The sequence below is a fragment of the Ictalurus furcatus genome, chromosome 10 (assembly GCF_023375685.1).
Source record: "Ictalurus furcatus strain D&B chromosome 10, Billie_1.0, whole genome shotgun sequence".
NCBI classification, from domain to species: Eukaryota; Metazoa; Chordata; class Actinopteri; order Siluriformes; family Ictaluridae; genus Ictalurus; species Ictalurus furcatus.
In genome coordinates, this window is record NC_071264.1 from 997,796 (window position 1) to 1,011,525 (window position 13,730).

The window sequence follows — 13,730 nt, forward strand, 5'->3', positions numbered from 1 at the left end:
GGCTGTTCATTTTATATTTTTATCCTGACATTAGAACCTTGTGTTCAGGTAAACACTTTATTTCCCACCTGATGGAAACTCCTCATTTCACAATCAGATAAATAAATCTAACACTTCATCATTCCTCTTCCAGTCTGTGGAGATGTGATCTGACAGAGGAAAGCTGTAGAGTTCTGTCCTCAGTTCTCAGATCAAACTCCTCCAGACGGAGAGAACTGGACCTGAGTAGCAATAACCTGCAGGATTCAGGAGTGAAGCTGCTCTCTGCTGGACTGGAGAATCCACACTGTACACTGGAGAAACTGAGGTACACACTCACACACACACACACACTGTACACTGGAGACACTGAGGTACACACACACTCACATACACACTCACACACACACACACTGTACAATGGAGATACTGAGGTACACACACACACACACACACACTGTACACTGGAGATACTGAGGTACACACACACTCTCACACACACACACACACACTGTACACTGGAGATACTGAGGTACACACACACTCTCACACACACACACACACACTGTACACTGGAGATACTGAGGTACACACACACTCTCATACACACACACACACTGTACACTGGCGATACTGAGGTACACACACACTCTCTCTCACACACACACTCTCTCTCACACACACACACACACACACACACTACACTGGAGAAACTGAGGTACACACACACACACACTCACACACACACAGTTTCCCTCTGTGGTGATTGTAATTGTAGTGATGTGATATTGTCATTGTTGTGTGTGTGAGATGAGAGTAAATGTTGTGTATATAAAGATTTTGTGTAGTTGATGTTTTCAGAGCTAAAACTGAGTGTGTTAAGTGTGAGAAGGTTTTCTTTCTTGCAGGATGTGTGACTGCAGGATTACAGATGAAGGTTGTGCTGCTCTGGCTTCTGCTCTGAGGTCAAACTCCTCATCACACCTGAGAGAACTGGATCTGAACTGTAATAATCCAGGAGAATCAGGAGTGAAGCTGCTCTCTGATCTACTGAAGGATCCACACTGTAACCTGGAGACACTACAGTGAGTTACTGACTTACTGTCTCTTTACTCTACTGTATCATACTGAATAATGTGTGTGTGCGTGTGTGTGTGTGTGTGTGTGTGTTTATGCTGATGTTGTGTGTTTATGCTGATGTTCTTCTCTGTCTTACAGCATTAACTATAATAAACTCACCAGGACTGGCGTATGACAGGAGTCTCACCTCAAACCTCTTCTCCAGGATAAAGCAGTTTTGGTGAAGAGTTAGAACCCGTCCCACATTTCCAGCAGTTTGGGAGCTGAATCATTAAACTTAAAGGGGCAGAGCAGAAACAAAGTCAAGAACAGGCAGAAGGTCGTACACAGGAGAAATCAACACACGTAACCAAATATCTGCTGTACAAAGCAACGGCACCGATCTGCCCCGGGGATGGAGACTGACGAGGCTTAAGTACACGTCCGGAAATGTACAGCCAACGCATCCCAAAGCACGAGGCAGGAGCAGGCGTGTACGAGATGTGATCGTCCAATGGCAAGCAGGAACATGACGCATTGCAGTGGACTGGGCTTAAAAGAGGAGGAGACAAGACACCCATCCCTCCCCCGACATAGACACACGAATGAAACATAGTACAAACAGAAATACAACTGAGGACGTAACAGTGGTCAAGTATCAAATAAAATGTAAACTTGCATTGATGAAGTTAATGTTGTTAGTAATTGTTTATAAATTACCATGGTAACACAGAGCTCCAAGGTATAAAAATATGGAGTTTGTCATCAACCAAACAGTAACCAGTTTTAATACCTAAAAAAGTTTACGTAGCAAAATTTAGCAAAGCGCTTTACAGTAAATTAAAATGTAAAATTAAACTAATGAAATGTTGTGCAGCACATGCTTATGTTAATGTTTGTTACATTATATAATCATATAAATAAATAAATACTCCCAAAGTCACCAGAATTGAAAGCTTTGGTGCTGTTAAACATTTAGAGATTGCGGTTGTGGTGACACAGTAGTTCACTCAGTATATCTGGGTAAGACACAGTGAACGACTCACTGCTGGCGTTCATGAAGAAGTCATAAACTCCACTGGAATAATAAATAGGATCTAATAAAACCATGAGTGGAAATTATTGGTGTAAGTTTGTTAGGATAGACTTCCTCCAACCTGGAACTATATCCTCCAGTCCACGCGGTGGCGGTAACGCGCCTAACAGCTGCGTCTCCGACCAGTAGAAATCACAGAAGAAGAAAAAGCTGCAGCGGGTATCTCCTGAGCAGTTGAGTTATTACACCGAACTAATCATCTCCAGATTAAATTATTTCTGACAGTTTTACAGTTAGATTTGATCCAGTTTAAACATAAAAGCTGGTTATTTTGTCTGTGTTTGAGGAATTAAAACTCCGTTCTGTTTTTAAACCCGAGGTAAGTTAAACGGAAGCTGTGTGGCCGAATCCCAAATTGATGTCATTTCCGGTTTAAGTGCACTACATTAGGGATGAAATAATGACGGTCTACACCCTATGTAGTGCACTATTTAACTCATGAGGAGAGATTTGTTATTCTGTTTTAGTGGCACTATCTAAGTATAACCTTACTTTATCCTAAAATCCATTGTTTGCTCCCTGCTTATAGCAACTATTTTGCTTGTATCTTTCTCATTTGTAAGTCGCTTTGGATAAAAGCGTCTGCTAAGTGAATAAATGTAATGTAAATGTAAACTAAAATAAACAACAGTGAGTGTAAAGTGGCTAAGTCATTTAGCAGCTAAAATAACTTTATATTTCTGTAATGTTTAACTGTAATGTAATGTTAAAACTGAGGTAAAGTTGGACTTATATTGGACACTCACTGCAAATTCGAGCTTCTCTCTTCAATTTCTCAAGAAATAAACAAAAAGGACAAAATGTGTGTGTGTGTAGCTGGCGAAGTCACTTTGTAAAGAAATACTATGCGCATGCGCACGTAAGAATTCACGTCAACAGGTCCGCCATATTGATGAGGGAAAGACCGCGCTGTAAACAAATATAAGTAAACGGAGGAGCTGTGGTTTTTCTGGATAATAATTTACATGATTTACCGGAGATGATAACGGCATCGTTTTCAAAAACTTGTCCTTTGAAACCCGTTTTCCAAAGTTCCATAAAAAAAATAATGCATAAGTACTTATATAATATAAATGTAAACTAACTATATAAGATAAATATATAAACATTTATAAATAGTTAGATAGATAGCATTGTTATTTTTTATGGATGCACAAAAAGCACAGAATTAAACTCCAGTCCTAAATGAATAATAAAAACTCACTTTCACTGCACCTTGTGGTTTCTGTATCTCGGTGTCTTTAGACATGATTTTACTTTTGATCATAATATTTGAATTAGACATTACAGATCTTACACGCGCTACACTCTGTATCAGCGCGTCTACACCGCGCGTGACCAGCAACGCGGCCTCGTTACTAACACTTTATTTTCAGTGCTTTTTGAACTGTCTCTCAGCCCTAAATAGTTCCGCGGTATTTGTGTGGAATTGGGATGAACGTCTAGTTAAAGGGTTGATGTCTCGCTGGCGCAGTGATTTGTTCTTTAGGAGTGTTTTTCTCTTGAACAGCTCTCTGTGTGGAGACTTGAGGTAGTTCTGTAGTCACAGGTGCACAAATCAGTCACACAGCTCCAGCTCCACCTGCGCCTCTCGCAGGGAAACGGTTTCTGTGCACTGGCTCCGTCCCAAATCACCTTGTATGGAATCTCTATCTCTAGTGCACTAGGTGCGGTAGAGACTCCATTCGTTCAGACCGTGTGTAGTGTACCTAGATACGCAGTCGTGCAGGATTTGGGCACAGGCCACGCTAATGAAACATCATCCATTTCAAGTCAAGTTGCTATTGTTAAACTTTTCACTAAAACCTGTATGGAAACGTTGCTGTTCAGTTGTTCTATAAGCGCAATTTCAACCAAATACAGTGGAGTGTAAAAGTTTGTACCCCCTTTTGGTTTCTTTTGGACAGAAGGGTGTTAAATGTCCTAAACACTGCAAAATTTGACTGTAAGTAGAAGTTAATTTTATTATCAGACTCAGATATCCATGATAATATTTTTAATACGGATCATTAGTGTTAAATGACTTGATGATTTTGTGGTCAGTAAAGCGTTTTTGTGTTGATTTTGATGTATGTTTTGGATCACTGTCCTGCTGGAAGATCCAACCACGGTCCATTTTAATCTTTCTGGCAGAGGCAGTCAGGTTTTTATTTAATATCTGTTGATATTTGGTAGAGTCAATGATGCCATGTGTCCTAACAATATGTCCAGGTCCTCTGGCAGAAAAACAGTCCCAAAACATTAAAGATCCTCCACCATATTTAACCGTGGGCATGAGGTACTTTTCCATATGGCTACTTCTCTGTGTGCTTCAAAACCACCTCTGGTGTTTATTACCAAAAAGCTCTATTTTGGTTTCATCTGACCATAGAACCTGATCCCATTTGAAGTTCCAGTAGTTTCTGGCACACTGAAGACGCTCGAGTTTGTTTTTGGATGAGAGTAGAGGCTTTTTCTTGAAACCCTTCCAGACAGCTTGTGGTGATGTAGGTGACTTCGGATTGTAGTTTTGGAGACTTTCTGACCCCAAGACACAACTAACTCCTGCAGTTCTCCAGCTGTGATCCTTGGAGATGTTTTATCCACTCGAACCGTCCTCTTCAGTGTGTTGAGACGATATAGACACACGTCCAATTCCAGGTCGATTCATAACATTTCCAGTTGACTGGAACTTCTTAATTATTGCCCTGATGATGAAAATGAGCATTTTCGATGCTTGTGCTATTTTCTTATAGACACTTCCCATTTTGTGAAGCTCAATAACCTTTTGCTGCACATCACAGCTACAGTGGTGCTTGAAAGTTTGTGAACCCTTTAGAGTTTTCTATATTTCTACATAAATATACACAAGATTTTCAGACAAGTCCTAAAACTATACAAAGAGAACCCATTTAAACAAACGTGACACATATTATACTTGGTCATTTATTTATTGCAGAAAATAATCCAATATTACATATCTGGGAGTGGCAAAAGTATGTGAATCTTTTGCCTTCAGTATCTGGTCTGACCCCCTTGTGCAGCAATAACTGCAGCTAATCATTTCCAGTAACTGTTGATTAGTCCTGCACATGGGCTTGGACATCAGTTTTGGCCATTCCAAACCAATAACTTTATTGTTCTTTAACCATACTTTGTTTTAGGCCATTGTCTTATTGCATGCCCCACTTTCTCTTGAGATTCAGTTCAGTTCCTGGGTTCATTCTTGCCCTGCGGTTGGGGAACTCACCACTACATGAATTATAATCTTTCAGATAGCTTGGAGATTTAGTACGTGTAGACCTTCTCAACTCAGGGTTTTCCATCCCAAGGAAAGTTTCTGACGCAGCCACTTCAGAAGTTCCTCCCAGTTTTTGTTTGTGACTTTCCTCAGAGAATGAAGAACCTGAGTCTTTTGTAGAATGCGCTGGAATGTCAGCATCTGGCTGTGAAGTGTCTAACAACTCTGGTGCTATTGATGCATTGTGCCTGTCTCTCACCTGATCAATACGTCAGTGCACTACTTGCCCACTTCCCAATGCTACTGTGCACCATACAGGACCAGTCTTTTTCTGAACTGTTCCTGGAATCCAAGTAGGTCCAGAGCTGAAGTTCCTAGTATACACTGGGTCACCCACCACGAGATATCTTTCCTTTGCATGTTGGTCATGGTACCATTTTTGTCTCAATTGTTTGTGTCTCAATGAGACCCTGTGTAGACCAGTTTCCTTCCACACAGCAGTTTAGCGGCTGATTTGCCAGTGGTCGACTGTGGCGTCGTTCGGTAACTGAACAGCACTCTGGCTAGCTTTTTCAACGGACTCTCCAGCACTCTTTTCATCAGGGTTTTGAATGTTTGAACGGCCCTTTCAGCCAGACGCCTGGAAGATGCGTGGTAGGGCGCTGTACTTGTGTTTGATTCCGTTTCCTTCGATAAACTCTTGGAATTCAGCACTGGTAAAAAAACAAAAAAACTGCTATGGTCTGACATCACTACTTCTGGTATCCTGTGTTGGCTAAAGGTTTGTCTTAAGCACTGAATGGTAACTGTGGATGTAGACTTGATTAACAGATAAGCCTCTATCCATTTTGAGAATGCCTCTACCACGATCAAGAACATTCTACCCATCCACGGTGCACCGTAATCAATGTGAATCCTTCTCCACGGTTGCTCTGGCAACTCTCACGCGTGCAGTGGCGCGTTTGCCGGAGCGTTTCTGTTTTCCTGACAGACTGCACACGATTTGACCAATGCTTCCACCTCTGCATCCAAGTGTGGCAACCACATATAGCTACGCACCAGGCCTTTCATCCTGGTAATTCCCGGATGGGTTTCGTGTAGATGTCTTAGAAGAGCCGCACGCCGTGGATGTGGAATCACTACGCGAGTCCCCCATAAAACAAAGCTTCCCTGTATGCAGAGTTCATCCTATTTCCTTACATATTAGGGATGTCACGATACCAAAAATCTAGTCGTCGGTACCGATACCACCAAAAGTACACGATGCTCAGTACCATGGTGTGGTTTTTATTTTAAAAAAAGAGAGAGAATTAAAAAAAATTATAAAATTAAAAACTCCTGGAGGGCATCCTCCTCTGGCTGATACTGGCAGAGAGAGAGAGAGGGATATTTTAGTTCAAACACTCTGACCATGACTAATAAGTGCTAAGGTGCACTCCTAAACACACACACACCCCTTATACTCTGAATGCAAGCATTAGTTTAAATTCACTGATATGGTGGCAGGATAAAAAGATTTATTAAAAGCATGAACATGTGAATAATTATTAGTGACATGAGGCTACATTTAGCTGACAGGACACGGGCTGAATGGAGATGCATGGTGGTCCATTAGGAGGTAGTTTATAACATTGCAATGCGTTAGCGTTTAACAAATAACTGGATATCGCAAACATTACATGGAGCATAATGTTAGCTGATTTCACGGCTACAATGCCAGCTGTCTCAAACATAATATAGGACCTGTCTTTCGACTGTAATCCTATGGCATTAATTTTGTGACCTAAAAATACCTCTACTTCTCCCATGAACTCACACTTGCTCCTTCTTTGTCTCAGTCCACTCTTTTCTATCCTACTCAGTACCTCATCCAAGTTCTGCAGATGTTCATTAGCCCCTGAGACTAAAATGCCATCCAGATAAACTGTGACGCGTGTGATGTCTTGCAGAATCCCGTCTATTGTGTGCTGGAAGATCGCTGGACTTGAAGCAACTCCAAATGGTGGCCTGTTGTAAGTACATAATCCCTTGTGCATGTTGATTGTAACGTACTTATTGGAATTTTTGTGCAGCATTATCTTCTGATGCGCATGGGTCATGTCCAGTTTGGAGAATTTTTCCTCCTGCCGACTGAGCAAATAAATCTTCTACCTTGGGAATTGGATACTGCTCCACACTAGAGCTGGATTTACTGCGAATTTATAATCCCTACAAATTGGGGTAGAACCATCAGTTTCCTGACTGGAACAATGGGAGCTGCCCACTCTGCAAACTGCATTGGTTCAATGATCTTGTCTTCCACCAGCCTCTGGAGTTCTCTCTCCAGCAGTGGACCCAACTCTTCTTTGAACACCTCGGATTGTCTCTCCAATACGTTAGCCAACTTATGTCCTGGTACATTTGCTACTGTATTTACCAGCTGAGGCAACAAATGATTTCCGTAGCCCCCCCGACCCCCCCCCCCCACATCTTTGAATGTTGAATCTTTGATGTTTGAATGTTGATCTTTACTGATGATCACTCCACAGCCTGCGTTAACTTCAAATACCACCTCCATGCTATTTACTTCAGTGGTTTGTGTGATAGGAGCAGCCCTAGGTAAGTCAAACTAAACAGAACCCTTACCTTCACTACAGTGAGAGAGAGGCCTTTAGTTGCATAGATGTTACCCTGGCTCCTTTATGACCTTACAGACTACTACTTGTCTTGCTCTTGGAGTGATCTTTGTTGGTTGATATCTTCTGGGGAGGGTAATGATGGTCTTGAATTTCCTCCATTTGTGCACAATCTGTCTGTGATCAAATATTATCATTTTGTCTCGTTTGTTTAACTGGGATCTCTTGGTCTACTTTTAGGACTTGTGTAAAAATCTGATGTTTTGGGTCATCTTTATTCATATATATATAAAATTCTGAAGGGTTCATAAACCTTCACGTACCACTGAATATATCTTGGCTTCACTTATTGTTCTGAATGAGTAAGAGAATTTGGCTTATGCGTTACCTATCCCTGTGAAACAGGAAGTCATGGTTGAACAATGTCCTGTTCCTAGTTTCCCAAGTGTACAAAAAAGTAAAATATCAAGAGGAATATACTTCAAATACATTTCTCATGGATTCATAGGGGTGCCAATAATTGTTGTACACTCATTTAACAAATATTTTTTTATAAACTTGTGGTGTTTGCAATTGTTTATCCATGAGAGCAGAGTATTTTTGTGAATTTTTTTTGAACAAAAGGTTTTCTTCTTTGCTCATATTTACCAAGGGTGCCAATATTAGTGGAGGACACTGTACATGTCACTCTCAAGTGGAAACCTCATATGACACACTGTTACTTTTCAGGATATAAAAACCTGTCAGCACTGTTACAGTTGGTATTGTGGCTGTATATAAGGTCAAACACATCATCATATTAACATTTTACCAAAATGAAGCTCGTTTAAGCGCATGTTTATTCCTTACATAAATTAAACACAAAGCATGTAGGGGTTCTACATGCATGTAATATTTGCACAATCAATAACCTATTAGAGTAATACATTGTGGTATATAAACTGAATTTTGTGTTTGATGTGTCTGCAGTGTCCAAAGCCCAGGCTGACCCCCCAACCCTTCAACCTTTGCAGCAATGCTGGCAGCACTATTTCCCAAAGACAACCTCTGGATATGACGCTGAGCACGTGCACTCAACTTCTTTGGTCGACCATGGCGAGGCCTGTTCTGAGTGGAACCTGTCCTGTTAAACCGCTGTATGGTCTTGGCCACCGTGCTGCAGCTCGTTGTCAGGGTCTTGGTAATCTTCTTAAAGCCTAGGCCATCTTTATGTAGAGCAACAATTCTTTTTTCAGATCCTCAGAGAGTTCTTTGCCTTGAGGTGCCATGTTGAACTTCCATTGACCAGTATGAGGGAGTGTGAGAGTGATGACAGCAAATTTAACACACCTGCTCCCCATTCACACCTGAGACCTTGTAACACTAACAAGTCACATGACACCGGGGAGGGAAAATGGCTAATTGGGCCCAATTTGGACATTTTCACTTAGGGGTGTATTCACTTTTGTTGCCAGCGGTTTAGACATTAATGGCTGTGTGTTGAGTTATTTTGAGGGGACAGCAAATCTACACTGTTACACAAGCTCACTACTTTACATTGTAGCAAAGTGTCATTTCTTCAGTGTTGTCACATGAAAAGATATCATCAAATATTTACAAAAATGTGAGGGGTGTTCTCACTTTTTTGTGAAATACTGTACATCTTTTTATTTACTTTAATATTTATTCATAGTGTGTGTGTGTGTGTGTGTGTGTGTGTTTTATATATATATATATATATATATATATATATATATATATATATATATATATATATATATATATATATATATATAAAATTAGTATATATATGTTTATTTATATGTTTATTTATATGTTTATTTCATTAGAAAAAGTGCAGTACATTTTCATGGTATGGTCCGTACTGTTTATTTTTGTAATAAAGTGAACTTAATTTTTCCACTGAGTGTTATATTTTCATTCAGTAGTAATCGGTTATTAGTAGGTGCTACCCGACTTGGTTATCGGCGTCTGTAAGATCCACTATCGGTCAGCCTTTAAAATAGATTAATGTGTATGACATGTTCTTCTTTAATTAATAAAGAAATGCACTTGTTGACAACTTGCTGTGGTATAAGGGGAATAAAACACTTCAGAATGTGCAGTTCTACCTTGGGGTGGTAACGGTCACTCCACTTCATTGGATCATTGACTACTTTCCTATAACCGCATGTTTATTCCTTACATAAATTAAACACAAAGCATGTAGGGGTTCTACATGCATGTAGTATTTGCACAATCAATAACCTATTAGAGTAATACATTGTGGTATATAAACTGAACTTTGTGTTTGATGTGTCTGCAGTGTCCAAAGCCCGTGGTGGTGGAAGTGCATGGCGTGTGTGTGGGAGCAGGTCTGTTGGGAGTGTTAAGTACCATCATCTCATATACTCAGCAAACAATATGGATGGAACTTTCCAGAGTTGTGGTGTCACTTTTCCTACAAAGCTTTAACCATCAGAGAGTTATCTTTTACTGGGGCTTTTAGCTGCAGGAGACTGAATTACTAACAGTTTTTTTTTTGTGGATCTGATTTCTTCTTTCGCAGGAGTGGATCTAATCACAGTCTGTGATATTCGTCTGTGCACACAGGATGCTTGGTTTCAGGTGAAGGTATGAGGAACATTAACTTGCCATACATTGCTTGCTTACATGTTTACACCAAGATCTGTAAACAAGTTATTTTTGTTCATATGGTCATATATAGAGATAGTAAGTGATGAGAAGATAAGAATGGGCTGATTGTTCTGACTCGTACAAGCCCCTATGAAAGAGTTGACCACAAGGGGGCACACTCTGAACAATTATTTACATTTGCAGTTTGTTGAAGATTAAATAAACCACAGTGAGCATCAGATGTCTGGTTTTAATACAAAGTGGACTATTTTATGATATTACCATCTTGTCATTTATCAAAGAAGAGCTTCAAAACCTGAAATTTGTTCATTTTTAGACAGAAAAATTCTGCAGTGTAGCTGTTCTAGTGGGCTTTCACACTGGAAGTTTAGTCCAAAACAGAGCAGTTTGCATGAAAAGTTGGTAATGTGACCGTCGTAATGTGGACTGGGAAGTGCACTGCGGTACCGAACCCGAGACTACCTGTAGAAGGTGGTCGAGTTCGGTTACACTGGAACTGTGAATGTGAATTGTCCCGTGAATGTGAACGCAACTTGTATCCGGGTCTGCACTTGTTCAGGAGTAGAGTAACCTGTGCTGAAGGCCTGTTGTGGTGATGACGTGTCATGACATGTTTTGGCCCAAATCTGCAGTAACTTTGAAAAAGTGGAAGCTCCTCTGAATATTGTGGAGTTTCTTGATTTTGCGTTAATTTCTGTGATCACAAAATGGTGAAATTCTGGACTGACACATGGAAGATATGGAATGATAACAGAAGAATGTGACTTTGGGTTGTACCGTGTATTTTTTTCATGTAGCTTCATTATTTAGTATAAATGAAGGCAAGTGTGTGTTCTGTTCTTCATCTCTGCAGTCGTGTGTTCCCTGATAGTCAATGATTGCTGGAGCTCTGGAAATAGCAGGTGAGATTGCAGGTCGGAGTCCCGTCGCTGTCCAGGGAACCAAAATCAACCTCCTCTACTCCTGAGACCACAGTGTAACTGAGAGCCTAGACTACATGGTAAGAATCTGCTTAAGACATGAATAGCATTTTTAGCCTCAAGGTAGACCCATGCACACACAGTATGGCCGCAAACACAAAGTAGAGCGGTCGAAATCTGAGATTGCTCCTCTGTGTCTCCAGGCTACTTGGAACATGAACATGTTGCAGACACAGGATCTTATGAAGTCAGCGCAGGCAGCCCTGGAAAAGAAGAGTCCGAAAGACGTGCCCTTCTCCAAGCTTTAAAGGAGAAGATCCAGGGCTGTTGAAGCTGCGGTGGAACTGAGACTTCATCATCCACATATCTTTAGTTCTTCTTGTTAAGTCTGAGTTTCTTTTTAGTCTTTTTATTTTTAGACTGGTCAAAAGACTGATTAGTGGAAGTGAAATGATGGATGAACTTTTAATTACTTGCTTTATTATTTGCAGGTGCCTTGTACAGTAAGACAGGGTAACTAATACTCAAAAGCTTGTTTTGTGTGTTAACATGTACAGTAGATGTACATATTTTTTCTGGTCCTGTGTGACTGCAGAATGTAGTGCAGTTAACACAGTAAATTTCCTTGGATGCTCACTTTTAGCTCGAGGAGGTCACAGTTTGCCCAGACATCTTTTTTTAAATCCGTCAATCCGTCACCCACACGTCATTCTGGGGGACGAAGAGGAGGAAGCTGGACAGATACATTTATTTATTTATTTATTTATTTATCATTGCTGTGTTTCCTCAATCGAGTGCAGAAAGAAGAAAAACACAACTGATTTAAAATAAAAATATAGAACATAATCTAATGTAAGGTTCTGATCCGGTTTGCTTTCAGCAGGAAAGCTGTCCTCTTTCCTGTTGCTCTTTCTCTTCTATTAGTCCATTTGTCCAGTCTGAATCGGTTTGATTCGTTTCAAGATGATTTGGAGTCGAATAATTTTCTAGTGAGAGTCGCACACTTCCAAACGAACTAGACTGAGATGAGTATTTGATTCTCACTAGAAAGTGATTAGACTCTGAATCAACTCAAAATGAATCAGTCAAACTGATTCAGACTCTATAAAAGGATTATGAGATGTGATTAGGATATATATTCCAATGTTTTGCTTTACAATTCCACTGTGTGTGTGTGCGCGCACGTGTGTCTTTCAGGAGAATGAGAAACTCGGACACAAGAGTACATCCTGACCATTGGTACTGTGTACACATCAACATACACGCATGTCTTCATGTTGGACATCTCAGGAGCTTTCACACACGGTGCTAGGAATATCCCGGGACAGAGAAACGCACCTCCTAAGTGAGCGCGTTTAGCGTCAACCGGTGAAATTTTCTGTAGCGTGAACACTTCGCCTCTGTGAGCTTCACTCTCCGTCAGGTTCACTGTAATTAGACATAAAATGTACATAATGTTTATTTTTCATACATTTAGGATTTAATGTTTTTCTTTACTCTTTGAGGAACAGAAATGATCTTTTGAGGCAGTTTCATCACTACCTGCTCCGTTTGATTAAAACATTACGACCGGTTTCAAAAAGTCACGATGTCTTCAGTTCATGTGATTTTACTGTTGAATTTAAACAGGAAATGTGAAATATTTTTTCCTTTGTTTCCTCTACTGTCTTTTTGCTGTGATCTTGAACACAGTTGTAATTTTATTATTATTTTTTAAATAAATAAATGATCATTCTATTCTTTCTCACTTTCCTTGTCCTAATTGTCCTGTATCTGTTAAATCCGTTTCATCTCTGGTCTTTCTGTCTCTATGAACACTTGTAGAAATGACATGTAGTCTATATTTTTAAATATTTTTATTCATGATTTTGAATTTAAATAAAGATATTCTTTAATTCTGTATTTTGTCATTTAATCATCATTAGAAATCAGAAGATCAGATTAAAGCCACGGCTTCTTTACCTGCCGAAGCTGTAAAACTTTCAATAAACCAGTCAATAGATCAACTGAATAAATGTAGATTTTTATTTACTGATTAGATGTATTGATGGTGTTGATAGATTATTTGAAGATTTTTATTGATCTTGGACAGAATCATTCAGATATTTTTTTTTTTTATTTTATTTTAAAAAACAACTTGGTACATAGTTGATTAAGTAAATGTAGTGTAATGTACTGAGTCGAATATGAAAACTACAAATAAA

At 39.8% G+C, this 13,730-nt stretch overlaps 1 protein-coding gene and 1 long non-coding RNA gene across 4 annotated transcripts in view; one reads left to right on the plus strand and one right to left on the minus strand.

Moving 5' to 3' along the window:
• LOC128614054 (NLR family CARD domain-containing protein 3) overlaps positions 1-13,426 on the plus strand; it is a 23,248-nt gene extending 9,822 nt beyond the window's left edge. The window contains exons 8-15 of one of the 2 annotated variants that reach the window (XM_053635321.1): positions 888-1,064; positions 1,198-2,453; positions 7,304-7,366; positions 8,939-9,149; positions 10,275-10,323; positions 10,518-10,582; positions 11,460-11,606; positions 11,730-13,426. In XM_053635321.1, the coding sequence (XP_053491296.1) occupies positions 888-1,064; positions 1,198-1,234 (214 nt within the window). In that variant the 3' untranslated portion in view covers positions 1,235-2,453; positions 7,304-7,366; positions 8,939-9,149; ... (2 more) ...; positions 11,460-11,606; positions 11,730-13,426. Of the gene's footprint in view, positions 1-133; positions 308-887; positions 1,065-1,197; positions 2,454-7,303; positions 7,367-8,938; positions 9,150-10,274; positions 10,583-11,459; positions 11,607-11,729 lie in introns of both variants that reach the window. The other variant, XM_053635320.1, reaches the window with a different exon arrangement.
• On the minus strand, positions 517-1,335 carry LOC128614089 (uncharacterized). Of its 2 annotated transcripts, none has more exons than XR_008386987.1 (2): positions 1,219-1,335; positions 517-1,059 (listed from the first exon to the last, which is right to left on the minus strand). It is a non-coding gene; the product is annotated as an uncharacterized LOC128614089 (long non-coding RNA). The 2 variants fall into 2 exon arrangements; XR_008386988.1 differs by having other exon boundaries at positions 517-1,050; positions 1,219-1,330.
• Positions 13,427-13,730: the final 304 nt, after the last annotated feature.